The 27,815-nt window shown below is 38.1% G+C and overlaps 1 protein-coding gene across 1 annotated transcript in view; it reads left to right on the forward strand.

The window, feature by feature from the left end:
- The first annotated feature begins 234 nt into the window (after positions 1-234).
- Pp2d1 (protein phosphatase 2C like domain containing 1) overlaps positions 235-27,815 on the forward strand; it is a 50,762-nt gene continuing 23,181 nt past the window's right edge. Inside the window, exons 1-2 of the mRNA XM_020173397.2 lie at positions 235-413; positions 12,278-13,356. Of these exons, the coding sequence (XP_020028986.2) occupies positions 235-413; positions 12,278-13,356 (1,258 nt within the window). The remainder of the gene's footprint in view (positions 414-12,277; positions 13,357-27,815) is intronic.

A 27,815-nucleotide genomic window follows, 5' to 3' on the forward strand; every position in this document is an offset into this window, starting at 1 on the left:
TTTCCAGTTCCCCACAACTTAACAGATAAAATACTACTTAAAGTCATATTCTTATCCAGTCACATAGGCATAAAACAGTGTATTTAATGAATGATTCTTCCTTTAGAAATTTCAAGGGCAAATTTGCTAGTAGAATTTGGGACTTATTGCTTCACAGTCCTTCTGAATTCATAGAGTGACTTGTGACTGAGGTTCCAAGTGATGTAGTGAACATTCCATACAGGGAGCTTCAACATGAAGTCAAGGAAATCCTCACTGACGTCGTCACCACGATTTTCACTGCCTTTGCCACTTCTATTTCCAACTAACTTAGCTGCACAAGTTGAAGACACAGAGGTTTCCCAAAGAAGTCAAAGTGAGAGCAAAGAAAATGAACAACTGGAAAAACACATAGAAATGAATAATGCTTTAAGGTATTTCTTTAAAGAAATTTATGAATAACAAATGTTGTCAATGAATAGTTGTATCTATAGTATTCTTTTTTCCCCCCATTTTTTTTTTTTTATGGGACTGGGGTTTGAACTTAGGGCTTTGCACTTACAAAGTAGAAGATGCTTTATTACTTGAGTCATGCCTCTAATTCATTTTGCTCTTGTTATTTTGGAGATGGTGTCTTGTGAACTATTTGCCTGGGCTGGCCTTGAACCACAGTCTTCCTAATGTCAGCCTCCCACGTAGCTAGGATTACAGGTGTGAGCCACTAGTGCCCACCTTCTCCCCCAACATTTTTTTTTGCAGTTCTGGATTTGAACTCAGGGCCTACACCTTGAGCCACTCCAACAGCCCTTTTTAAATTAAGGGTTTTTGTTTTTGAGATAGGTTCTCACGAACTATTTGCTTGGGCTGACTTTGATCTTCCTGATCTCTGCCTCCTGAGTAGCTAGTATAGGTGTGAGCCACCGATGCCAGGCTCCCTTTTTTTGGTAATCAAATAAAACCTTGCCTTCCTGTTAGACCATGTAGATTGAAGCATGTTTTGTTCCTTTATGTTAGCCAAGAGCGATTCTACCTCTCTGTGCTCTTAAACAGCTATATTTTCTTATTTACTTTAATATTTTGAAATATATTTTTAATTTTGATTGATGTGATTTTATTGCTGTTGTTTTGAGACAGAGTCTCACCTTGTAGCCCAAGCTGACTCACAACTCTCCTGCCTCAGCCTCCCAAATGCTAAAATGACAGGTGTGCCAATATGCCCCACTTCATCTGCTCTATCTATATTCAATTTATTACAGATGTATTTATATACAGATGTGTATTCCTAATCCAAAAATCTGAATTCTGAAATACTCCAAAATTTGAAACTTATTGAACAACATGTCACAAGTGGAAGACCATTAAACTTTGTTTGACGTACAAAATTATTTTCTATAAAATTATCTTTAAGCTACGTGTATCAGGTGTATATGAAACACAAATGAGTTTTTGTTTAGAGTTGGGATCTGTCTGCCATGAATCTCATTTGGAAGAGTTCCCCAAATCTGAAGAAAAATTCAAGATCTGAAATATTTCTGGTCTTAAGCATTTCCGATAAGGGACACTCAACCTGCATTTTTGTGAGTGAATAAATGAACATATGAATGGTGCATCACATTTTAAGAATGGCTCCATGTATGAGAGAACTGTATTATGGTTATTTCCTTTAGCCTGGCACCATTGGCTCACATCTGTAATCCTAGCTACTCAGGAGGCAGAAATCTGGAGGATCAAGAAAGCTAGCCTGGGCAAATAGTTTGTGAGACCCTATATGGAAAAAACTCTTCATGAGAAAGGGCTAGTAGAGTGGCTCAAGGTGTAGGCCCTGAGTTCAAACCCCAGTACCAAAATAAATTTTAGCCTTTACATGAACATTACCAAAAACAGCAAAACAGAAGTCAAAAATTTGATGTACATTTTGGTCAAAAGACCTTTATAGCTTTGTCAGTACTGTTTCTTTCCCTAGTTCTCTGTGTGTCTATCCATTTCCTTTCTCCTTTTGGGTTCACTTTCTGGTTTCGTCTGCTAACTGGTCATTCCCTTGGATTTGGCTTGAGCCTCTTGCTGCTGGCTCTTAGGTGTGAGTTTTTCTAGTTCAGTGTTGTATCTCTCACAATGCAATGCCTAGCTAGGTAAAGGCTAGGTCCTTGCTTGGGAACTATGATGAAGCTCTGTCCTTGGCTCCATCTGACCTGTTTAACCCTTTGATTAAAGACTTTGATGAGGCAGGGTGCCGCTCGCTCCTGTAGTCCTATCTACTTGGGAGACTGAGATCAGGAAGATCACCATTTGAGGCCAACCCAGGGAAAAAGACAATGAGACCTCCAACTCAACCAGTGACAGAACATAATGGTACACACCTGTCATCCCAGCTGTGCAAGAAAACACAAATAAGAGGATCATAGTCTAGGCTGGCCCCAGCGTAAAAGTAACACTATCTCAAAAATAGCCAATGCAAAAAAAGGGCTGGGGGCATGACTCAAGTGGTAGAGCACCTGCCTAGTAAGTGTGAGGACCTGAGTTCAATCCCAATACCACCCCCCAAAAAAAGAAAAAAGAAAATTCACTTATTGCAAAATGGAACTGGAGGACTTCATGTTAAGTGAAATAAGCCAGATACAGAAAAATACTGCATGTTTTCTCTCCTTAATGGTTGCTAAGAATAGTAGACCTGAAAGTATGATTGCTGGGGAAGGGCCTGGGTGGTGTGTAGAAAAGGGAGGTCACATTTATTCAGTGCATGCTGTATACATGCATGGAAAATCACATGGAATCTCATTAGTATGAATGATTAATGTGTTAAGAAAACATTTTTAAGCTGCACTCAGTGTCATGTAATTGTAATCCCAGCATTCAGGAAGCTGAGGCAGGAGGATCTGGAGTGCAAGGCCAGCCTGGGCTACATAGAGAGATGCTGTCTGAAAAAAATATGTATTTTAAAGGTAGGAAAAAAACAAGTGGCTGGATTACTTGAATATACATTTCTCAAAAGAGGATATGCAAATAGCCAACAAGGGCATAAAAAAATGCTCAATATCACTAACTATTAGGAAATGCAGATCAAAACTACAATGAAATTTCCTTTCACCTCAAAATGGCTATTGTCAAAAAGACAAACAAACAAATGCCAGTGAGGATGCAGAGAAAAGGGAACTCTCATAGGTGGGAATGTAATTTAGGGCAGTCATTATGGAAAAAAATTTGGACTCAAAAATTAGAATTATCATATGATATAGCAATCCTACAAATGAATATATGTTCAAAGAAAGAGACATCAGTATGTCAAAAAGACACTTAACTCTCATGTTTTTGGCAGAATTATTCACAAATACCCTGGAGATGGAAACCACAAACTCAGCTGACCAATGAGTCTATAAAGAAAATGTGGTATATGATCACAATGGAATATTCACCTCCTGAAAAGAACAAAATTCTGTCATTTGTAGCAACAGATATGGAACTGGAGGATATCATTTTAAGTGAAATAAGTCAGGCACAGAGGGAAAAATATCATGTTTTTGCTTGTAGGCAGAAGCATACAGAGCCCTGGGAAGGTATGGCATGAGTCTTACATTGGGTCCTGCAGCAATGGAGGGAGGGTGGTTAACAGATATGGGGGTGCTGTTGGGTAGGAGGAATAACTCCTGTTTGATAGCACAGTAGTCAGCTATAGTTAATGATGAATTGAATATTTCATGATGGCTAGTAGAGAGTATTTTGAGTGCTCTTAACACTCAACGCAAAGAAATATTATGTCTGATATGATAGACATTTCAGTTACTCTGATCCGATCAGTACAGTCCTATTAATGTATTGAAATGTCACATCTTCCTGCATAAATATGTTCAATTACTGTGTTCCAGTTAAATATGCACATAACTGTAAAAAGATTGTATTGTTATCATCATTCCTTCTAATGGGCTCATTTAAAAAAAAACCTCAGTAATACCTCTTTTTAATTAGCTTAAGTTAATTGTACAAAGGGGTTTCACTGTGGTATTTCCATATACTTAGACATTAGTCTAAGTACAACGTACAATATTGTAATAGACCTGTTAACCTCTGTTAATTCCTCTTAACCTTCCCCTAATTTTAAAAATAGTACTTAGTGGGTTTCATTTTGCTATCTGAATGTACATTTTGCTTTAAAATGTACTTTGATTATTTCACCCTCCAACATCCTTTCCTTTTTCCTTTCCCCTCCAGCTGGTTCCCCTGACAAGACAATTCCCCCTTTTACACTCATGCCATGTTATTACTATAATTACCATTATCATTTTAGTCTAGATTTTTCTTATGAGCAAAAACATGCAATATTTTGCTTTTTGAGCTTGCTTATCTCACTCCAACATGAGGATCTCTGGTTCCATCCATTTTCCTGCAAATGATATAGCTTCATTCTTCTTAATGACTAAATAATACTCCATTGTTTATATATACTGCACTTTCTTTATCCATTCATCATTTGTTGTGCCGCAAGGCTGGTTTCATATCTTAGCTATCGTGAATAGCACTGTTAGAAACGTGGATGTGCAGGTGTCTCTATTGCATCATTGACTTACATACCTTTGGATACATGCCCAAGTAGTCATATAACAGGATCATATGGTAGTTCTGCTTTTAATTTCAAGAGAAACCTCCATTCTGATTTCCATTTTGGCTGCACTGCTTTACATGGTGATCCACAGGGTGTAGGGTTCCTATCCCTCCCCTGAATCCTCAACAGCATTGTCGTTGGTTGCTTTCTTGATGGTGGCCATGCTGAAAGGTGTGAGGGAGGAAGTGGAACCTCAGTGTAGTTTGATTTGCATTTCTTTCATGGCTAAAGTTGTTGAACATTTCTTCACGTATTTATTGACCATTTGCATCCCTTCCTTTGAGAATTGTCTGCTTCATTTGCACATTTAGTCATTGGACTATTTGTTCTCTTGGTGTTTTAAGTCTTTGAGCCCTTTGTATATTCTGACTATTAATCCTTTGTCTATGAGTAGCTTGCAAAGATTTTCTCTCATTCTGTCAGTTGTCTCTTGATTCTGGTAATTGTTTCCTTGTTGTGCAGAAACTTTAATGTGACACAGTACCATTTGTCAATTCGTGACTCATATGGAGAATTGGAGTCCTATTCAGAAAGTAGTTCCCTTTGCCTATATCTCTAAGTGTTTCCCTGTGGTAGTTTCAAAGTTTCAGGTCTTACATTAAGATCTTGCCATTCTGAACTGGTTTTCATACAGGGTGGGAGATAGGGGTCTAGTTTTTTTTACATGTGGATTTCCAATTTTCCCAGCACCATTTGTTGAAGAGACTTCTTTCTTCCAATAAATGTTTTTGGTGCCTTTGTCGAAAATCCAACAGCCAGGACTGGTGGAGTGGCTCAAGCGGTAAGAGCACCTGCCTAGCAAGTGTGAGGCCCTGAGTTCAAACCCTAGTGCCACCAAAAAAAAACAAAAAAAAAACAAAGGGAAAATCCAACAGCCAACAGCTGTAGTTGTGTGGGTTTATTCCTGGTCATCTACATTGGTCTATGTAGATGCTTTTGTGCTGGTAATATGCTGGTTTTGATAATATGGCTCTGTAGCATTTCAAGTTGAAACTAAAAGCACTGCTGTTTCCCCTGCCCCCTCAGGAAAAAAATAGGCTTTGGCTATTTTGTAAAAAAATTTTCCATATGAATTTTAGGGTTGTTTTTTCTTTTTCTGTGAAAATGTCATTGGGCTGGGTGTTGGTTGATCACACTTGTAATCTTAGCTACCTGGGAGGCTCGGAGGATCTCAGTTTGAGACCAGCCTAAGAAAAATAGTTCATGAGATGCCATCTCCAAAATAACCAGAGCAAAATGCTCTGGGGGCATAGCTCAAGTGGTAGAGAACCTGCTTTGTTAAGGTAAAGCCCTAAGTTAAAAACACAGTTCCACTAAAAATACCAAAACAAACAATAACAAAAAAGACAGAATTATGAAATTGCATTGAATCTGTTAACTGTTTCTGGGAGTAAACCTATTTTTACAATATTAATTCTGCCAATCCATGAACATGGGAAGTCTTTGCAACTTGCAGTGTTTTCTTCAATTTATTTCTTCAGTGTTTTATAAATTTCATTTCAGAAGTTTTCAGCTTATGTTCTTAGGTTTATTCTGAGGTATTTAATTTATTTTGAGAATATTATGAATTAGATTGTTTTCCTGGCTTCTTTTCAACAAGTTTGTACTTTGTTCAAAGTATGTATCAGACCTAATAGTCTTCTAGTGCAGTCCTTAGGGTCCTCTAAGTAAAGGATCATATCCTCTGTAAGCAGGGATAATTTAACTTCTCCTGCTCCTGTTTATATCACTTTTTTTCTTTCTCTTACCTTATTGCTTTGGCAAAGAATTCAAGCATTATATTGAAAAAGAATGGTGATAGTAGACAATCTTTTAGAAGAAATGCTTTTAATTTTTCCCTGTTCAGCATAATGTTGGCTTTAGGTCTGTCATATATAGTCTTTATTTATTTATTTTTATTTTTTGCAGTACTGAAGAGCAAACCCAGCTCCTCTTACCACAAAGCAAGTGCTCTGCTACTAGCTACATCCCCAGCTCCTGTAACCTTTCTTATGTTGAGGCATTTCCCTTCTACTCTTCATTTCTTCAGGTTTTTAAAAAATTGTTATTATTATGAAGGGGTGTGGAGTCTTGTCAAAAGCTTTTAAGCTTTTTTGAATCCATTGAGATGATCGTGTGATTTTTGCTGTCCATTCTGTTTTTGTGTTCTGTTAAGTTTACCGATTGGCATATGTTAAATCATCCTTGCAACCCTGGAATGACAAGAATTTGATCATGGTGTATCATTTTAAAAAATATATTGTTCAATTTGATTTGCAAAAATTTTAATGAGAATTTTTTGTTATAAGTTTATCAAGGAAATTGGTCCATAATTTTCACTTTTTGTTGTATTGTTCAGTTTTAGTATCAGTACAATACTGGCTGCATAGAATGAGTTTCTATTTATGGAATAGTTTGGGGATTTTTTTGTTGTTGTTTTGTTTTGTTAGGCAACACTGGGCTTTGAACTCAGGGCTTCACACTTGCAAGACAGACTGTCTTACTGTTTGAGCTACTCTGCCAGCCCTTATGGAATAGTTTGAGGAGTATTGGTTTTGGTTCTTCCTTAAAGGTCTGGTAGAATTTGGCAGGGATCCATCTAGTCCTGAGCTTTTCTTTGTTGCAACAGTATTACTGTTTCAATCTCATTGCTTGTAATTGATCTGTTTAAGTAGTTTAAATCCTCTTTGTTCAATTTTGGTAGGTCACATGCATCTAGAAATTTATCTATTTCTTCTAGACTTTCTAGTTTATTAGAATGTTTTTAAAGTGTTCCCTAATGATCCTCTTTTGTTTTCTTATGATATCATTTTCTTATCTCTAATTTTATTAATTTGAGTCTTCTCCCTTTTTGGTTAAGGGTTTATCAATGTTGTTTATCTTTTCTTTAAAAAAATTTTTTTGAGACAGGGTCTCACTATGTAGACCAGGCTGGCCTTGAACCCACAGTCCTCCTACTACAGTCCCACTCCTACTTCAGAGTACTGTGATTTCAGGCATGTCACCATACCTGACTTCTTATTTATCTTTTCAAAGAATCAATTTTTTGTTTCATTGATCCATATAGCTATACATATAATTTTTTTTTAGTAGTACTTGGGCTTGAACTCAGGACCTCATGCTTGCTAAGTAGGCACTCTACCACCTAAGTCACTCCACCAGCCCCTTTATATTGTTTTTCTAGTCTCCATTTTATTAATTTCTGTCCCAATGTTTATTATTTCTTTCCACCTGCTAATTTTGTGTGTGAGCGGGGCTTGAATTGAGGGTTTTGCACTTGTAAAGCAGGCGATCTACCACTTGAACAACACCTCCAGTTCATTTTGCTTTAGTTATTTTGAAGATGGGAGCCTTATGACCTATTTGCTTGTGCTGGCCCCAAACCATGATCCTCCAGATTTCAGCTTCCCAAGTAGCTAGGATTACAGGCATGAGCCACGGTGCCTGATTCTACCTGCTTAATTTTGTGTTTGGCTTGTTCTTGTTTTTCTAAAAGCATTTAGTTATTTATTAGACATCTCTTTGATTTTTTTTTTTTTTGGTGGTATTGGGGTTTGAACTCAGAGCCTCATGTTTGCTACGCAGGTGCTCTACCCCTTGAGCCACCTCACCAACCCATTTTTATGTTGGGTATTTTCAGGACAGGGTCTCACAAACTATTTACTTGGGCTGCCTTAGAACCTTGATTCTCATAATCTCTGCCTCCTAAGTAGCTAGGATTATAGGCATGAGCCACTGGTGCCCAGCCTCTTTGATTTTTTTTCTTTTATTTATAATGTTTTTATAATGTTATTATAAATGTTTGGGTCATTTCTCCCCGCTTCCCCCTGCCCCCTCTCTCTCCTCCCCACCCCCTCGCTACCAGGTAGAAACTATTTTGCCCTTATCTCTAATTTTGTTGAAGAGAGAGTATAAGCAATAATAGGAAGGACCAAGGCTTTTTGCTAGTTGAGATAAGGATAGCTATACAGGGAGTTGACTCGCATTGATTTCCTGTGAACCAACCTTTTCTCTAGTTCCTGGCTCCCTTCTCCTATTGGCCTCAGTTGCTTTAAAGTATCTGCATTAGTTTCTCTGTGTTGAGGGCAACAAACGCTATCTAGTTTTTTGGGTGTCTTACCTATCCTCATACATCCCTTATGTGCTCTCGCTTTATCATTGAATCAAAGTCCAATCCCCTTGTGTTTTTAATGTAGGTACTCATAACTATCAACTTTCCTTTTAGAAGTGCATTTGCAGTATTCCAAAGGTTCTGGTAAGTGTGCTTTCATTTTCATTTGATTCTAGTTTTTATTTTTTATTTTGCTCCTTATTTCTTCAGTGACCCACTGGTCATTAAGTAGTGTATTTTTCAGTCTCATGTGTTTGAATATTTTCTGTAGTGTCTTTGCTATTGATTTTCTAGTTTTATTCCATTGTGGTCTGATAAAATACAGTAGGTAATTTCAATTTTCTTGTGTTTTAAAAAAGAGTTTATATCCTAAAATAACCATATTAGAGAAAGTTCCATGGACTGCTGAGAAGAATGTGTATTGTGTACCTGTTTAATGAAATATAGTAAGTCCATTTGATTATATTGTCATTACATTCTGAAATTTCCTTGTTGATTTTTTTGTCTGAATAACCTGTCTATTGGTAAGAGAGGGACATTGAAGTTACCTACTATTATTGTGTTGGGAGTCTTCCTGTGATTTTATGTTCAGTAGTATTTGTTTTATGAAATTGAATGCACCAGCCAGGCACTGGTGGCTCACACTTGTAATTCTTGCTGGTTGGGAGGCTGAGATTGGGGAGGATCAAATTTCCAGGTTAGCCTGGGCAAATAGATTGCAAGACCGCATCTCCAAAAAATTAACCAGAGTAAAACGGACTGGAGGTGCGGTTCAAACAGTAGAGGGCCTACTACTTTGTGAGCGTGAAGCCCTGAGTTTAAACCTGTTTAGACACGGCTGGGTTATGGTTTATTTTCTCATCACTAGACTGGTGGTGGAGCTTAGTAGTCAAACAGTTGCCCTGCCATGCTCAAGACACAGGATCCAGCCCCCTACCCCACTCAGGGGGAAGAAGAAGAGCTACAGAAGCAATCACAGTTGCTAGACACATGCTAGAACACACACCACCACTGCTCTAGTATCTTTGGGGTAATAAAGGAGAAAGATAATACTTCATGAACTAGGAAGACCTCAGTTAATAAGAACATTAAAGGGAACGGCCAGGTGCCTGTGGCTCACGCTATAATCCTAGCTACTCAGGAGGCAGAGATCAGGAGAATCGCGGTTTGAAGCCAGCCTGGGCAAACAGTTCATGAGACCCTATCTCAGTACAACCCACCACAAAAAAAGGGCTGGCAGAGTGACTCAAGGTGTAAGCCCTGAGTTCAAACCCCAGTACTCAAAAAAAAAAAAAAAGAGACAAAGGCAAGAACAAGTAGTATATATTTTATTTGTTGTTGGGGAAGGGGAAGCAATTGGCTTCCTCTCTCTACCAGTGCAGGTTTTTGGGGTCTTTTTAAAAAATTCTTCTTTAGATCTGAACCAGTTAGGATATTAAGGGCTGTCTGGTTTGGAGATTTAGGTCAGTGGCGGAGTAGCCACTCATGCCTGTAGGCTCTGAGCCATGGCCCCCAAAACAGAAAGTAGACTTCAAATTCTGTTTGTAAGTTCCTATGCTGGATCCTAGGAGCTGAGCTTCTTCCTATCTGCCCAGATTCTAGCTTTATTCCCCACTTGACCTGTGGAATCCTCTAAGTCTCTCATAGCCCCAGAAACTCACAGGCTGTTTTTTTTCTCAACTTGGTTTCCAAGTCAGTGTTGGGCTTGATTTGCTATCATACCCGAAAAGGTTCATGTGGAGATTTCTGTGATGTGCCTGGGGCTAGGGACAGAGTTGTGTTGGTAATTAGGGCTCCGTCTTTGGACTCTCAAGGGTTTCCTTGATGTGGTTGGTACGGTCCCATTGGTTGGAAGGTCCCTGCTTCAGAGCTAGCCACTGTGCTCCAGCAGTCCCACTTGCACTCAGCACACTCCCTCTTAGTTGCTTCTGGACTCCAAGTTCATTTTGTGCCCACAGTCACTCATCACTGTGACACAATGCTGGTGTCCCCAAATATACAGTTCCACAAGTCCTAATTTCCTTAGCTCTTCTGTTCAGCTTCTTGTGCAAACAGCTGTTCAATTTGGAGTGTATGTGGGGAGAGAAGCTGGGAGCTATTACTCACCACCATCTTTTCTACCTTATTTGTTTCAATGACAGCTTGGATGCCTATCATGTATCAGGGATGTTTTAAGTCCTTAGAGGCTCTAGATATTTTAATTGTTATAAGCCCCCTCCCTTCATTATATCTAACATGCTAAAATGTACCCATATCAAATATAATTTACATATGAATTGAAGATGAACTTGTTTTTAAATTCATTTAAGCTTATTACGTTTAATTGTTTTCAGAGCTTAGTTGTTTTGGTTTTTGGAACATGGGTTCACTATGTAGCCCAGACTGGCCTCAAAACTGTGAGCCTCCTGCATTAGTTTCCTTAAAGGTTAAGATTACGTGCTGGGTGATTTTGTCAGGGTTTAAAATATTTCATAAACAAACATATATTTCAGGTTTCTAACTTTCACAGACCCCAGGAAAGATCTGATGCTTTAGAAATTGTGCATAAAATGAATAAAAATGGTCTATGTACTCAGTACTGTGCTAGATATTTCTGATAGGAAGGGTTCCTACTGTTACTCTGGAATGTATCATTCATCTCCACATCTTTTCTTTCATGTTCTCATCCCAGACCTTTTCATAGTAGTCTTTTTTCCCATTATTATGCCAGGGGTACATTGTGACATTTATAAAAGTTCTTGCAATATATCACAGTTGAATTCACCCTCTCCATCATTCTCCTTTATCTTTCCTCCCCTGATTCCTGGAATAGTTTCAATAGATCTCATTTTTTCATTTTCATACATAAGTACATAATATTTCCACTGTATTTACCCTCTTACACCTTTTCCTTTTATTCTCCCCTCCCACTGGTACTAACTCCCACACAAGACCTATTTTGTGTTCCTGTTCTCCATTTTTTAAAAAAATGACATCTTTGTTGTTTAAGATAGCTATACTGGGTGTTTCATTGTGATATTTCCATGTTCATAGTAGTCTTAAATTTATATACTCATATTTTTTTGAGATGGGGTCTCACAATGTTATCCAGACTGTTTTTGAACCCTGAGCATGTGATTCTCCTGCTTTAGTCTCCTCCGTGCTGAGATTACAGGTGTGTGCCACCACACGTGGCTGTTCTTACTATCAATTCATTATTTTACTTTGTTTTATAGCTCATTTATTTTCTGGTGAACACTTTCATTAGGTTGAAACTTTTAAATGAGACAAAGTGTAGTACAAAAGTAATTGTGTTCCAGTTTGAAACAAAATTCATGTTTCAAACATATAACTTTTATACACATCAGATAAAATATGGCTACTTCTCTGAGTGTTTGCTCAGATGTCTAGCTGACTTTGTTGAGTTTTTGCCTAATTTATTCCGGGCCCACATAAGTCAATCACTACTTTGTTAATCTGTTACTGTGTATTTTTTAAAAACTCACAGAATATTCAATGTTAGGTCTATGTGAAATTGTGAGGAGCCAAAGAAAATTGCAGTGATAAGGGCTTGCTTGAAGAGATTTTTATTGTATCATCCCTGATGTGTTAAATATCTTTCATCTTGTTTGCAGAGTGTTTTGGAAATCAAAAAAAAGGCATATTAAAAAATCGACATTTGAGTCAGTATATGAGAAAAAACATAAGGATATGCCACATCGTATCCCCATAAGAAAGCGTTTTAGAAAGAAAAAGTCAACAATACTGGAAGACAAAGATTATAATGAGCAGCAGGATGAAGATGGAACGATCACATTTCCCTGTTCGGTGTGCAACCAGGAAATTGCCATAAGTAATAATTTTCTCCATAAGAAACAACACGAAGCTTTGGCTACACTGGGTTTCCAATGGATGGGTAGAAAGAAACCACATCCCGTCATGATTGCAGTTCAGAGACAGTTTATAATTTCTAAAATGCTATCATCTTTTATGTTCACTGAGGCAATACTACAGAACATTAATAATTCTTTTGAGTTGCTTTCCAAGAAACAAATACCAGGATACCATTATAAGATTTTTGATAGCCTTGGCAAGAGTTCCATCCATTCTCAAAAAATCTGTCATGTATTAATTAAAGGTGTAGCCACCTGTGGAGACAGGAATTCTACATGGAGAGCTGAAATGAATGATAAATTCACTATAATGAATTATTTTGGCAATAAGCCCAATGTGTGCTTTTTTGGTTTGTTTGATGGACATCATGGTGCCTCAGCAGCAGAACTGGCATCAAAGGAACTCCCAGTTTTACTTCTCCATCAGCTTTCCAAATGTGATCCTTCCTTTGAAATGACACCAGAACAGCAACAGATAATCAATTCCTTTCGCACTGTGTTCAGAGAAGAATACATAGCAATAGAAGACCTCTTCTCTTCAGCACACAAAGTGAGAAAAACACAGAAGCGTGGCCATGAGGATATGCACAAAGCCTTTGCAAAAGCATTTTGGAGAATGGATAGGCTCTTACGTCTTGGAAGAAAAGAAGTTTCTAGGGTTCGGTGGAGTGGCTGCTCTGCAGTTACTTGCATATTGGAAGGCAGCTTTAAAAATCCTTTTGTTAATGATAATTGGAGAGGAACCAACTTTGATACAAGAAGCTTCTCTTCTCAGATGACACCACAAATAATTTCTGGGGTGTTACACATTGCAAATGCTGGTATGTATAGTGAATAGTACTAGATAACACCTTCCTATTTTTTATTCCTGGCAGCAAAATTTCTCATGCTTCCAGAATTATTTAGTGGTTTATTACTTAGTATGACTTATTAAAGCCTAGAAATTGCATTGATTAATTTAAGAAACAAAAATTATCCACAGTTTAAGTATAGATTTCAGGCACAAAAATAATTGTAATTATTTTCCAAGGAGGTACAGATATAAAATAGTGTAATGAAACATTAAATTTTCTAAGTGAGGTAGCAAAAGAGATGTTACTAAAGATGAAAAAGTACTACACAATCTTAGCTCCAAACAAAAATGTAAAACATCTAGCATACTTTCTTTTTTGAGGAGAATATAATATATTAATATATATTAATGTAATATTAATCTATATCATATATTATATTAACATATTAATATTATATTAATATATGTTAATGTAATATATTAATATAGTTGTTCAAATTGGCCAGTGATTATAACTCAAGCATTTGTTTTTATTTTGTTGTTGAGACAGAGGTCTTGCGAGAGAGCCCAGGCTGGCCTCACACTCAAGGTGCTTCTGTTTCTGTCTCTTGAGTCACCAGGATGATAGGTGTGCACCACCACCTCCTGTTATATAATACATTTGTAATAGAGCATCCTCTTGTTCACTGGCCAAGAGGCATCAGTTTCATCTCAGAAAGAATAACAGTTCATGCTTCAGTTATATGTGGATATATTCTCTTCTTCTCAAACTTACATATTTTTTTACATTCACTCTTGTTTTGGCGGTACTGGGACTTGAACTCAGGGCCTCACACTTGCTAGGCAGGCATTCTACCACTTGAGCCTCTTCATCAGCCCCTGTTTTGGGTATTTTAAGATAGGGTCTCTCCAACTATTCGCCTGGGCTGGCTATGAACCTCAATCCTCCTGATCTCTGCCTCCTGAGAAGATAGGATTACAGGCATGAGCCATTGGCGCCTGGCCACAATCACTCTTTTTTATTAGTGTGTATTAATTGTACAAAGTGCTTTCATTGTGATATTTTCAAACATGCATATAATGTACTTTGATCAAACTTACCCCCTCTAGTATTCTTATTTTCTCGCTCCACCTTTAGAAATTGTTTAACAATTTTCATTACTCTATTTTCATACATGCACATGAAGTACTTCAATCTTATTCATCACCTATCGCCCTCTCCTTTCCACCCTCATTCTTCTATTGATCTTTCTCAGTCTGGCTTACTATACTTTTTTTTTGTGGTACTGGGGTTTGAACTCAGGGCCTACATCTTGAGCCATTCCACCAGCCCCCCTCCCCCCAACCCTTTATTTGTGATGAGTGTTTTTGAGATATGGTCAAATTATTTGCCCTGGCTGGCTTCGAACTGTGACCCTCCTGATCTCTGTCTCCTGAGTAGCTAGGATTACAGGCCTGAGTTATTGATGCCCAGCTGGCTTATTTCACTTAATATAATGTTTTCCACTTCCATGCAGTTTCCTGAAAATGATATAATTTCATTCTTCTTCAAGGTTGAATAATACTCCATTGTGTGTATGTATGTGTATATATATATATATGTATGTGTATATATATATACATACACATATATGACACTTTCCTTATCCATCAGTTGATGGACACCAAAGCTGATTCCATAAACATGGGTGCTGTAAACATGGGTGTGCAGGTATCTACTGTATGCAGACTTACATTCTTTCAGATACTTACCCTGGATTGGTGTAGTAGGTTCATGTGGTAGCTCTATTTTTATTTTTTGAGGAACCTCTATAATGCTTTCCATGGTGGCTGCACTAATTTACATTCCCACCAACAGTGTATTTTTTCCCAAATCCTCACCAATATTTCTTGTTGTTTGTTTTCTTGATGACAGTCATTCTGACTGGGGTGAGACAGACTCCCATGCTGTGATTTGCATTATCTTTATAGCAAAGGATGTTGAACATTTCTTCACAGGCTTATTGGTCATTTGTACTTCTTTTGAGAACTGTTTGATTCATTTGCCCATTAGTTGGAGTGTTTGTTTTTTCGGTGTTTAACTTATGGAGCTCTTCATAAATTTTAGGTATTAATCTTTTATCCGCTGAATAGTTTGCAAAGATTTTCTCCAATTTCGTGGGCTATCTCTTGATTCTTTTTTTTTTTTTAATTCTAATCATTTAATGACAGGCCAGTTTTGATCAAACAACAGACAGATGAAAGAGTCATGTCTTGGAACCAGTCAGACCTCAGCTCCAGTACTGGCTCAGGTTAGGGGTGTGACCTTGGGCAAATTACCCTAATCTCTCCAGGCCTCAGTTTCTTCATCTGAGAAGACTGGAGGCAGCCTCTTCCTTTGTCTAGGACCAAAGAGTTGATGAACCAAAGACTTTCACAGTGCCTGGCACACAGAGAGAGCACCCCAAAACATTAGCAAGTTGTTACCAGTTAGGAGGACCACCCCCCCCACCCCCCGAAACCCAAAACACACGAAGCAAACTCTTGAGCGGACAGCACAAAGAAAGCACTTCAATTCTAAAACGGTCTCTCGGACGGCAGGCTCTTCCTCCACCAGTTACTCGAATGAATGAGCGCTCAGGGGCCTCTCTGCAAATAGCTCTCTCTTAAGAATTACCTCTTCTGATGAAGGTAACTGTCTTTCACCGTCAATTAAACACCACGAGTGCACCGGGCCGGCGCGAGGCGCCCCCGTCCCACCGTCTCCTCCCCCTCAGCTCTATCTCTTGATTCTGATGATTGCTCCCTTTGCTGTGCAGAAGCTTTTTGATTTGATGCAATCCCATTTGTCAATTCTTGCCTTTTTTCCTGAGCAATTCGAGTCCTACTCAGAAAGGTGTTGCCTATGTCCATTTCTCGAAGGGTTATCCTATATTTTCCTGTACTAGTTTCAAGGTTTTAGGTCTTACAATTTGATGCATTTTGGTTAATTTTTGTACAGGATAAGTGATCGGTTTCTAGCCTCAGTCTTATACACATGGGTGTCAAGTTTTCCTGGTACCATTTGTTAATCAGGCTGTCTTTTCTCCAACATATGTTTTTGGCATCTTTAGCAAGAGTCAGATGGCTGTAGCTGTTTTTGAATCTCTGAGTCTTTTATCCTACTGGTCTACATGTATCTTTTTCCCCTTTGGTAGGAATGGGGTTTGAACTCAGAGCTTCATGCTTGCCAAGCAGGCGCTCTACCACTTGAGCCACACCTCCAGTCCATTTTGCTCTGGTTATTTTGGTGATGGGGGTCTCACGAACTATTTGCCTGGGTTGGCCTTCTTCCTAATCTCCACCTCCCATGGAGATAGGATTAAAGCCATGAGCCACTTATGCAAGGCTTCATTAGCTATTTTTGAGATAGGGTCTCACTTTATGTCCAGGCTGGCTTGGACTGCAATCCTCCTGTGTAGATGGGATGATAGGCATGTATCACCATGCCCAATTGGTTGAGATGGAATCTCTTGAACTTTTTTTGCATGGGCTGGTCTTGAACAATGATCCTTCTAAACTCTCTCTCCCAAGAAGTCTGTAGTATACATTGAAGTCAGGTGTTGTGATACCTCCAGCATTGATCTTTTTGCTCAGTATTGCTTTGGCTCTTGGGGGTCTTTTTTGCTTCTGCATGAACTTTAGGAGTGATTCTTCTATTTCTATGAGAAATGATATTGAGATTTTGATGTAACTTGCATTGAATATGTTGACTGTTTTTGGCAGGATAGCCATTTTCACACTATTAATTTTGCCAATTCATGAATATGGAAGTCTTCTAGTGCCTTTAATTTCTTTTCTCAAGGTTTATAGTTTTCACTGTAGAGGTTTTTCACCTTCTTTCTTAGGTTTATTCCCAAGTATTTAATTTGATTTTTTGTTTGTTTGTTGGTACTGGGGTTTGAACTCAGGACCTCACCCTTGCTAGACAGGTGCTCTACCACTTGAGCTATTCCTTTAGGCCCCAAGTATGTATGTATGTATGTATTGCAGTACTGGTTTGAACTCAGGGCCTACTCCTTGAGCCATTCCACCAGCCCTTTTCTGTGAAGGGTTTTTTTGAGATAGAGTCTTGAGAACTACTTACCTGGGCTGGCTTTGAACCTTGATTCTCCTGATCTCTGCATCCTGAGTAGTTAAGATTACAGGTGTGAGCCATTGGCACCTGGCCTCCCAAGTATTTAATTTGTTTTGAGGATATTGAGATTGGCACTGTTTTCCTGATTTCTTTTTTAGTCTGTTTGTTATTGGTGTATAGAAAATCTACTGATTTTTGTATGTTGATTTTGTATGCTGCTAGTTTGCCAAAAGTGTCATCAGATCTAGGTGCAGATTTCTTCCAGCAAAAAAAAATCTGCAAATAGGGATAATTTGACTTCTTTCTTTCCTATTATTATATCTTTTATTTCTTTCTCTTGCCTTATTGCTCTGGCTAGGAATTTAAGCACTATCTTGAATAAGAGTTACAGACCTTACTGAAAATGGTTTCACTTTTTCCCCATGTAGTACAATGTTGGCTAAAGGTTTATTCTGTGTAACCTTTATCATGTTGAGGAAACTTCTTTCTGTTTCTACTTTCTTTAGGGGTTTTATCATGAAGGCATGTTGCCTTTTGTTAAAGGCCTTCTCTGCATGTATTGAAATGATCATGTGATTTTTGTCCTTTGGTCTGCTTATGTGCTGTATTATGTTTAGTGATTTCAGATGTTGAACCATCCTCACAGCCATGGAATGACAGCAACTTGATCATACTGTTTGATCTTCTTAATACATTATTGAATTCAGTTTGCAAGTATTTTATTGAGATTTTTTCAACTATATTTATCAAGGAATTGGTCTATAATTTTCTTTGTTGGGAGACTCATTCCTACTTAAAGTTCATTGGTTGTTTCAGATCATTTTAGGTAGTTCATATCCTCTTGGCTCAATTTGGTAGGTCATTAGCATCTAGAAGTTTTCCATTTCTCCTAGATTTCCCAGTTCTTTAGAACATAAGTTTCTGTAGTCCCTCATGAGTCTCTGAATTTCGTTGGTGTTTGTTATGATATCCCCTTTCTTATCTGTTTCTTATCTGTAATCTTATTAATTTGGGTCTACTTCCTCTTTCTTTTGATCAGTTTGGCAAAGTGTTTGTCAACCTTGCTTATCTTTTCAAAGAACCCACTTTTTATTTCACTGATACTTTGTGTTCTTCTTTCAGTCTCTGTTTCATTAATTTGTCCTCTAATCTTTGTTTCTTAATTTCCTCCTACTAATTTTAGGTTTGGCTTGTTCTTGTTTTTCTGAGAACTTGAGGTGTATTATTAGGTTACTTATTTTAGATCACTTTGATTTTTTTTTTGGTGACACTAGGGTTTGAACTCAAGGATTTACACTTGCCAGGCAGCTGCTCTACTGCTCAAGCCACTCCACCAGTTCCTCTCTTTGATTTATTTAAATGAATGTACTCACAGCTATAAACTTCCCTCTTAGCAGTGCTTCTGTAGGGCTGAGCATAATAGTGTATGCCTGGAATCCCAGCATATACCATCTGGGAAGATCAAGAGTTTGAGACCAGCTTAGGCTACATAGCAATACTCTATGTCAAAAAAAAAAAAAAAACAAAACAACAACCCAATTCACTTTATAATGAAACACGAGTGCAATGATGGACCTATTGAATAAATGTCAAATATGTATTTGTGCTAAAAGTTACTTTCAAGTTGACATTCTTGATTTTTTTGTTATTTTTTTGTAGTACTGGGTCTTGAACTAAGGGCCTACACCTTGAGCCACTCTACCAGCACTTTTTTGTGATGGGTTTATTGAGGTAGGGTCTCTTGAACAGAGATCCTCCTACTCTCTGCTTCCTGAGTAGCTAAGATTACAGAGGTGAGCCACTGGCACACAGCTACTTCTTTGTTTCTTATTGGCAAATAATATTCCAAATAGATGTACCACTTTTTTTGTTTGTTTGTTTTGAGAGAGTGTGGCTATGTAGCCCAAACTGGCCTTAAACTTGAAATCTTCCTGCCTCAGTCTCTCAAGTACTGGGACTATAGGTGTGCACCACTGCATCCGGTTGTTTATCCATTCATCAGCTGAGCTCATTGAGTTACTGTTTAAATATCATATTAATGTTGTACTGGGGGTACAATGTGACATTTACAAAAGTGCTTACAGTATTTCTTAATTGAATTCATCCCCTCCAATGTTCTCCTTTATTCCCCTCTCCCCCATTCTTAGAATAGCTTCAACAGGTCTCATTGTTGCATTTTTATACATAAGCACATAACATTTCTACCATATTCATCTTCCTACACCCGTTCCTTATATCCTCCCCCTATACTAGTACCAACCCACTTGAGTTAGTTTTTGGCTATTATAAATAATGCTGTCATGAACATTGCACATAAGTGTTTTTGCATGTAAAATATGTTTTCACTTCTCTTAAAACATACCTGTATTCTGTTGGTAGGCAGGTGCTCTACCATTTGAACCATTCCACCAGCCCAACCCGTATTCTCTTGGAATGCACTTCTGCTGGTATCTCTCTAGTATCTCATGGTAATTCTTTTACCATTTGAGGAGCTGCTAAACCATCTTCCAAAATGGCTGAATCAGTACACGCTTTCACTACAGTGGGTAAGGACTTCATTTTTTCCACATTCTCCCATCATTGTCTTTTTGAATTTACACTTCTGTATTGGTTTTGAGGTGATATCTCATTGTAATTTTGATTTTCTTGTTTCTTGCTTTTTGTAATTTTGATTTTCATTTTCATGATAATTAATGATTCTGAGTATCTTTTCAAGTTTTTTATTAACCATTTGAATATCATTCTTGAAAAAAATATTATTCAAATCTTTTGTCTGTGTTTTACTACTCCAGAGATACTTTTCTTTTTGTGATACTGGGGTTTGAACTTAGGACTTCATGCTTGCTGAGTAGGTGCTCTACCACTTGAGTCACTCCACCAGCCCAGTCCATTTCTTAAATTTGCTTATTTGACTATTCTGTAATTCCAAAACTTGGGAGGCTGAGGCAGGAGGATCATGAGTTCAAGCCCAGCCTGGGCTGGGCTACATAGTCAGTCCCTGTCTCAAACACACACACACACACCCCAAAATAAACAAACAATCAAAAAGAAAGTAAAGAAAGAAAACAAAGAAGAAAGAAACAATACTTTCAATAACGTAAATACAAGTCCATGTTGTAGGCTGTTTTCTCATTTTGTGGTATGTGTGTGTGTTTTGCTGGGGGTTGAACTCACGGCTTTGCACATGCTAGGGAAGTATCTACCACTGAGTCTCCAGCCTGAATTTATCAATTGTATTTCAAGTGTCAAATCTAAGGCAATTCATAATCTCCCAACATTTTTTTTCTTTTTTTTTTGTGGTTCTGGGGTTTGAACTCAGGGCCTATTTTTTTGTGAGTTTTGTTTTCAAGATAGGGTAATGAGACCTATTTGTCAGGCTGGCTTTGAACTGTGATCCTCTCTGACCTCTGCCTCATGAGTAGCTAGGATAACAGGTGTGAGCCATCAGTGCCCAACCCAATATTGTCTTTTTTTTTAATATATATTTTGTAATTTATTATTTGTCTACTTATTTATTTTCTTTTTTTTAAATTCTTTTATTCACATGTGCATACATTGTTTGGGTCATTTCTCCCCCCTGCTCCTCTCCCCTACCCTCTCCCCCACAACATTGTCTTTTTGATGCTACCAATCATCAGGTGATAAAATTTATACTTTTTGTTTTCTTCTGAGAGGTTTATAGTTTTATTTCTTATATTCAGGTTCATGATCCATTTCTTTTATTCATGTCCATGAGTTAATTTTATGTTATGAGATAGGGGGCCAGTTTCATTTTTTTTGCATATGGACATTCAATTTTCCCATCATCACTTGCTAAAAAGACTAGTCTTTTTCCCATGGAATTGTCCTGTCACTGTTGTTGAAAATCAGTTGAGTAGTATAAGGACTTCTGTTTCCGATCTCAATTCTATTCTGTTGACCTATATGTCTACCCTATGCCAATATCATACTGTCTGTTTTGCTGGAGATTTGTAGTAGATGCTTTGACTGTTAAGTGTAAGTCTCCAACTCAGTTTTCTCTTTCAAGATTTTTTAGGCTCTCTGGATTCCTTTTTTTTTTTTCCCATATGAATTTTAAAATTAGCTTGTTGATTTCTTAAAACTATCCAACTAACATTCTGATAAGAATTTGTGATTCCCTAGACCAGCTTGGGGATTATTGCCATCTCAATAATACTGTCTTCTAACTAAGTGGATGTTTTTCCATTTGTCCAGATTTTCTTTAAATTCTTTCAGTGATGTCTTATAGTTTTCAGTGTGTTAAGTCTTTGCTATAGCATGGAACTTAAATGTCCTCCAAGGGCCCACGTGTTGAAGGCAACAGTTTCCAAGTGAAACTATTGGGTGATTGTGGAACCTGCAAGAGGTAGGGCCTAATGGGAAGTCTTCAGAGAGAATTGTGAGACTCCACCCTTTCCTCCTTTCTTTTTCACTTCCTGAAAGTGAGGTGAATGGTAAAATTCTACTACATTCTCCTCCCATGAAGTGCTAACACAGGCCCCAAGCAAAGGGGACAACAGATCATGGACTGAAACCTCTAAAACCACGAGCCAAAATAAAGCATTACTTTTGTTTTTAGATTTTTATTTTGAGACAAGGTCTTGCTATGTAGTTTCAAGGTGTTCTGGTCTTCACTATGTAGTCACAATTCTCCCACCTCTGTCTCCTGAGTGTTGGGATGATAGACATTTCATTTCTTTTTAAAAATTTATTCTTAAGTATTTTATTCTTTTTGTAGCTATTTTAGTTTACTGATTTATTTTTTCAGTGCTAGTGATTGAACTCAGGGCCTTATACATGCTAAGCAAGCACTCTACCACTGAGCTATGCCCCCATCCCTTTGATGCTATTTTAAATTGACTGTTGCCAGCTGTGTTGATTCATACTATAATACCAGGACTTGGGTGGAGGGTAGAGGCAGGAGGATCATAAGTTCAAGTCCAGCCTGGGCTACGTAGTGAGACCCTGTCTCAAAAACAACAAAATAAATGGTTAATTTCATTTTGGATTGTTTATTGCCAGTGTCAGGTTGGTTTTGATGTATTGATCTTGTATCCTATACCCTTACTGATTTTGTTTACTAAGTATAGCAGGATTTTTTTTTGTGTGTGTGGATTCCTTTAGATTTTCTATAAATAAGATCATGTCATTTGTAAATAGGCTATTCCCTCCTATCTTGCTCTTTTTCCTTCCTTCCTTCCTTCCTTCCTTCCTTCCTTTCTTTCTTTTTCTCTTTCTCTCTCTCTCTCTGCCTTTCTTCCTTCCTTCCCTCTCTTTTTCTTTCTCTTTCTCTCTCTCTTCTCTGTGACTAGGGATTTCTTTGAATTGTTTGCTTCCTTGGATAAAACTTCAGTATAATGTTGAGAGAAGCTATCCTTGTCTTGTTCCTGATCTTAGGACAGCAGTGGGTCTTTCACCATTAAGTATAATGTTAGCTTATTGTCTTTTATCAGATTGAGAAAATTTCCTTCTATTTCTAGTTTGCTGTATGTGTTTTTCCATGAAAACGTGTTAGATTTTATCCAATGTGCTTTCTACTGAAGATGATCATGTGGGTGGGTTTTTTCCATGAATATAGTATATCATATGGATAGATATTCAAATGTTACACTCTTCTTAACTTTGTAGGATAAATCCTACTTGGTCATAGTGTATAATCTTTTATATGTTGCCAGATTGGTTTGCTAGTTCTCAGTGGAGGATTTCTGCATCTATATTCATAAAAGATTTAGTCTATATTTTTCCTGTGATATCTTTGTGTTTGTAACATAAAGGCAATACTGACTCACAGAATGAATGAGAAGTGTTCCTCCTCTTCTGTTGGTTTGGAAGAGTTTATATAGAATTGGTGTTCTTCCTGACATATTCCATGTGGAATTCACCAGTGAAGCCATCTTGGTCTGGGCTTTTCTTTGTAGTAAGTTGTTTGATTATTAAATATTTATAGTTGTTATACTTCTATTCAGGTTTTCTATTTCTATATGAGTCAGTTTATGTCTTTTTAAAATTTTTTTGTAACTTTTCCATTTAATGTAGATAATCAAATTTGTTGGTGCATATCAAGTTTTATTTGCCTGAGTGCTGGTGAAGTTGAACTTATTTTGCTTTTCTTTGTTCCCCTGTATTCCTCTACTCAATCCTTGGCTGTCACAATCAGACAAACAGAAAGTGCAAGGACACTTTTTTTCCTGCATCTGCAGTGGAATTTTCTTTTCTTTTCTTCCTTTCTTTTTTAAAACACAGGGTCTTATGTAGCCCAGGCTGGCCTGGTACTTAAGATTCTTCTACCTAAGCCTCCTGAGTGCTGGAATTATAGACATTTTGCATCATGCCCCACTCCTACTTTCCCCCTGGTGTTTACTGAAGGTCAAATCCAAGACTTTGAGCATGGTGGACAAGTGCTCTACCACTGAGCTACAGTTTGAGCCCATTCTTTTTCACGCTAATGTGTAAAAGTTCGGCTACTTCTCTCTTTCTCTCTCTGAAGCACTGGGTGTTGAATTCAGGCCCTTATGTTTCCTAGGCAAACACTCTACCACGTGAGCCATGCCTCTAGCCCTTTTTGCTTTAGGTTGTTTTTCACACATTTTGCCTCAGGGCTGAATTCAGCTTCAATCCTCCTACCTATGCCTCCTAGTAGTTGGGATTACAAATGTGCACCACTACTGCTACTTACAGGTTGAGAGAGGGTCTTGCTAACTTTTCACCTGGGCTGGCTTTAAACCACCAACCTCCTGTCTCTACTTTCTGAGTAGCTGAGACTACAGGTGAAGTTACTATGCCCAGCCTGATTTTTTTCTTTCTTAATACTGGTATTTATTAAAATGTACATTTTCTTGTAAGTACTGCTATAACTACATGTCGTAAGTTTTTGTGTTTTCATTTTGATTTACAGCAAAGTATTTTTCTTTTCTTTTTATCTTTGACTCCCTGGTTAATTATTTATTCATGTTTCATTTAATTTATTGTAATTATTTTGTGGTAGCGGTGATTGAACTCAGGGCCTCACAATTGCTCTACCATTTGAGCCATGCTCCAAGTCCTTTTGTTTTTGTATTTTGCTTTTCAGGTAGGGTCTCGCTAACTTTTTGCCTAGGGTGGCCTCAAATTCTTGAGTCTCCTGCCTCTGCCTCCTGAGTATCTGGGATTACAGTGGTGTACTACCACACCCAGTTTTCCATTGATTCTTTATGAGCATGCTTAATTTTCACATGTTTGTGAATTTCCCAAGTAGCCTTCTGTTATTGATTTGTAAGTTTATTTCATTTTGGTCAGAGAATGTACTTTGTATGATTCCAGTTTTATTTTATTTTTATGATTGTGGGGATCAAACACAGGGCTTCAGGCATGCAAGGCTCTACCACTGAGCTACTCCCTCAGCTCTTCTCAAATTTATTGACTTGATTCATGGCCTAAGATACAGTCAGTCCTAGAAAATACTTCCTCTCAAAGGATGTTTGAGCTGTTTGAGCTGGGGAGGGGCTCAAGTTGTAGAGTGCTTTTCTAGCAAGCTTTGAGGTCCTGAGTTCAATCCCCAGTACTGCCAAAAAATAAAAATAAAGAAAGTATACTCTGCTGTTGATTAGGAAGAGTGTTGTATAGATGCCTACTAGATCTAGTTGGTTTGTAGCACTTAAATTTTTTCCGTGTTGACCTTCTGCTTAGCTCTTCTATCCCTTATTGAAAATAGGACTTTTGTGTCTCCAAGTGTTATTGCTGAATTCTCTGTTTCTGTTTCTATTTGTGTGTGTGTGTGTGTGTGTGTGGTACAGGGGCTTGAACTCAGGGCTTTCACCTTGAGCCACTCCACCAGTCCTATTTTTGTGAAGGGATTTTTGAGATTGGATCTTGCCAAACTATTTGCCATGCTGGCTTTGAACTGTGATCCTCCTGATCTCTGGCAACTGAGTAGCTGGGATTACAGGCATCGGCCACCAGTGCCTGGCTAGTGTTTCAATTTTGTCAGTTTTTGCTTCATGCATTTTGGAACTCTAGTCTTAGGTGCATGTATTTTATAATTGCTATGTCTTCTTGGTGGCTTGAAGATGCATAAGCATCTCGGGGTAGAGATCACATATGCTAAGTCTATGCTACATGAGGAATATTTACACACTCCAGAGGTCAGGTCCTGACATCTTTAGAGCCATTATTCAACCTGCTACCTGGTTTTTAAAAAATCCATTCTGCCAAACTTTACATTTCAAGTTGAGTATTTAATCAATTTACAATTAATATAATTATTTATGGTGTAGGAATTATGTCTATCATTTTCCAATTTGTTTTCCACAAGTCTCATGCCCTTGCTTCTCTAAGCCTGTCTTCTGGTTAAATATTTGCTGATAGAGCTGGCAGAGTGAGGCCCTGAGTTAAAACCCCAGTGCTGCCAAAAATAAATAAATAAATAAATAAAGTAAATATTTTCTGATATACCATTTTAATTACATTGCTTTTTAAAAAAATCACACACACACACACACACACACACACACACACACACACGGAATTTTAGAGACATTCTTTCTATATAGTCCAGGGTGTTAAATTTGTGATCCTCCTGTCTCAGCCTTCTGAGTGTTGGGATTATAGGTGTGCTCCACCATGCCTGGTTAGGAATATAAATTTTTTAAAATGTAATAAATCAGCATCTGGGTGTGGTGGAGCCCTCTGTAATCTCAGCACTCGGGGGGCTGAGGCAGGAAGGTGGAGAGTTTGAGGCCAGCCTGGGTTGTATAATGAGACTCTCAGAAAAACAACAGCAAGGACAATAAAATAGTAAACCAAACAGGCCTAGGATGTAGCTCCCTAGTAGAGCGGTCACTTACCATATGGGAGAAAAAAAAAAAGAAGAGGAAAGAAAACCTAAAAAACACACAAAATTTTTTCCTGTAGTAGTTGTCCTAGGATAAAAATCAACAATTTAAAAACAGTTTGCTTTAATGGCAACTTAATTCCAATAGTACGTGACATCTTTTCTCTAGTGTAGCTCTGTTTCTTCCCCACTTCCTTTGTGCTTTCATACAAATTTTTTACAGTACTGAGATTTGAACTCAGGGCTCCACACTTTCAAGGTGGGTGGTGTTCTAATGCTTGAGCTATGCCTGCCATCCTTTTTGCTCTGGCGTTTTGAACATAGGGTCTCTATTTTTGCCCAGACAGCTTGAAATCCAATCCTCCTATTTTAAGATTTGTGTAGTCTTTGGGATGACAGGTATATACTACCACACCCAGAGTTTTTCTGTCGAGATGGAGTCTTGCAAACTTTTTTGCCTGGGTTAGCCTGGACTCAAGATCCTCCCAATCTCAGCTTTCTGAGTGGCTTGGAATAACAGATGTGTACCTCTGTACTAGTTATTGGTGAGATGGAGTCTTGTTGAACTCTCTGCCTGGGTTGGCCTTGAACCGTGATCCTCTAGATTCTAAACCTCCCAAATAGCTAGGATGTTTTTGGTGGGGTTGGGGTTTGAACTCAGGGCCTCACACTTGCTAAAGTAGGCACTCTACCACTTGAGCCACACCACCAGCCCCATAAACACAGTTGTCTAATGATTGTTTTATGTAGTTTTTTCCTAATATAGAAGAAAACCATTAAAAACTAAAATACATTTTTACTATACAGTTGTCTTTGTTTAGATTTGAGTTACTGAGGACTCCCTATAGTGTTTTGTTATTTTATTTTTTTCAGTTAAAAAAATTTTTGGAGGTACTTAAGAGGTTGAACTGAGGGCCTCACACTTGCTAGGCAGGTGCTCTTCTTCATTTTTTAAAGGATAGGTTTACTAGATGTGGTATTCTTGGTTGACATGCTTTTATTTAGCACTTTGGATGTGTCACATCACTTCCTTTTGGCTTCCGTGGTACTGAGGTTTGAATTCATGGCCTTGTGCTTGCCAGGCGAGTGTTCCACCACTTGAGCCAAGCCCTCAGCCCGATCTCTATGGTTTCTTTATTTTTTGGTGGCACTGGAGTTTGAATTCATGGCCTCATGCTTGCAGAGCAGGTGCTCTTATAGCTTGAGTCACTCCGACAGCCCTTTTTTGTGATGGGTTTTCACTCAAACTGTTTGCTTGGGGCTGACTTTGAACCTGGATCCTCCCAATCTCTGCCTTCTGAGTAGCTAGGATTATAGAACTGGTGCCTGGCCCTCCATGATTTCTGCTGAGACAACAGTGTCTGTCTTCAGTGTCTCTTGCATGTGGTCAATAGTTTTCTCATGCTGCTTTCAGAATTCTATGCCCATGCCTTTTTCACAGTTTGACTGCCATGCCTTTAGGTGCTGACTGCTCTGCGTTTGTCCTTCACTCATTTTTGAGTGCGTGAAGCATGAACTAAACTCGCAGATCCTCTATTTCTTTATTGATAATCTCTTATTTAGTGGGTCATTGTTCTTCGGC

The sequence above is a fragment of the Castor canadensis genome, chromosome 10 (assembly GCF_047511655.1).
Source record: "Castor canadensis chromosome 10, mCasCan1.hap1v2, whole genome shotgun sequence".
Taxonomy (NCBI): Eukaryota; Metazoa; Chordata; class Mammalia; order Rodentia; family Castoridae; genus Castor; species Castor canadensis.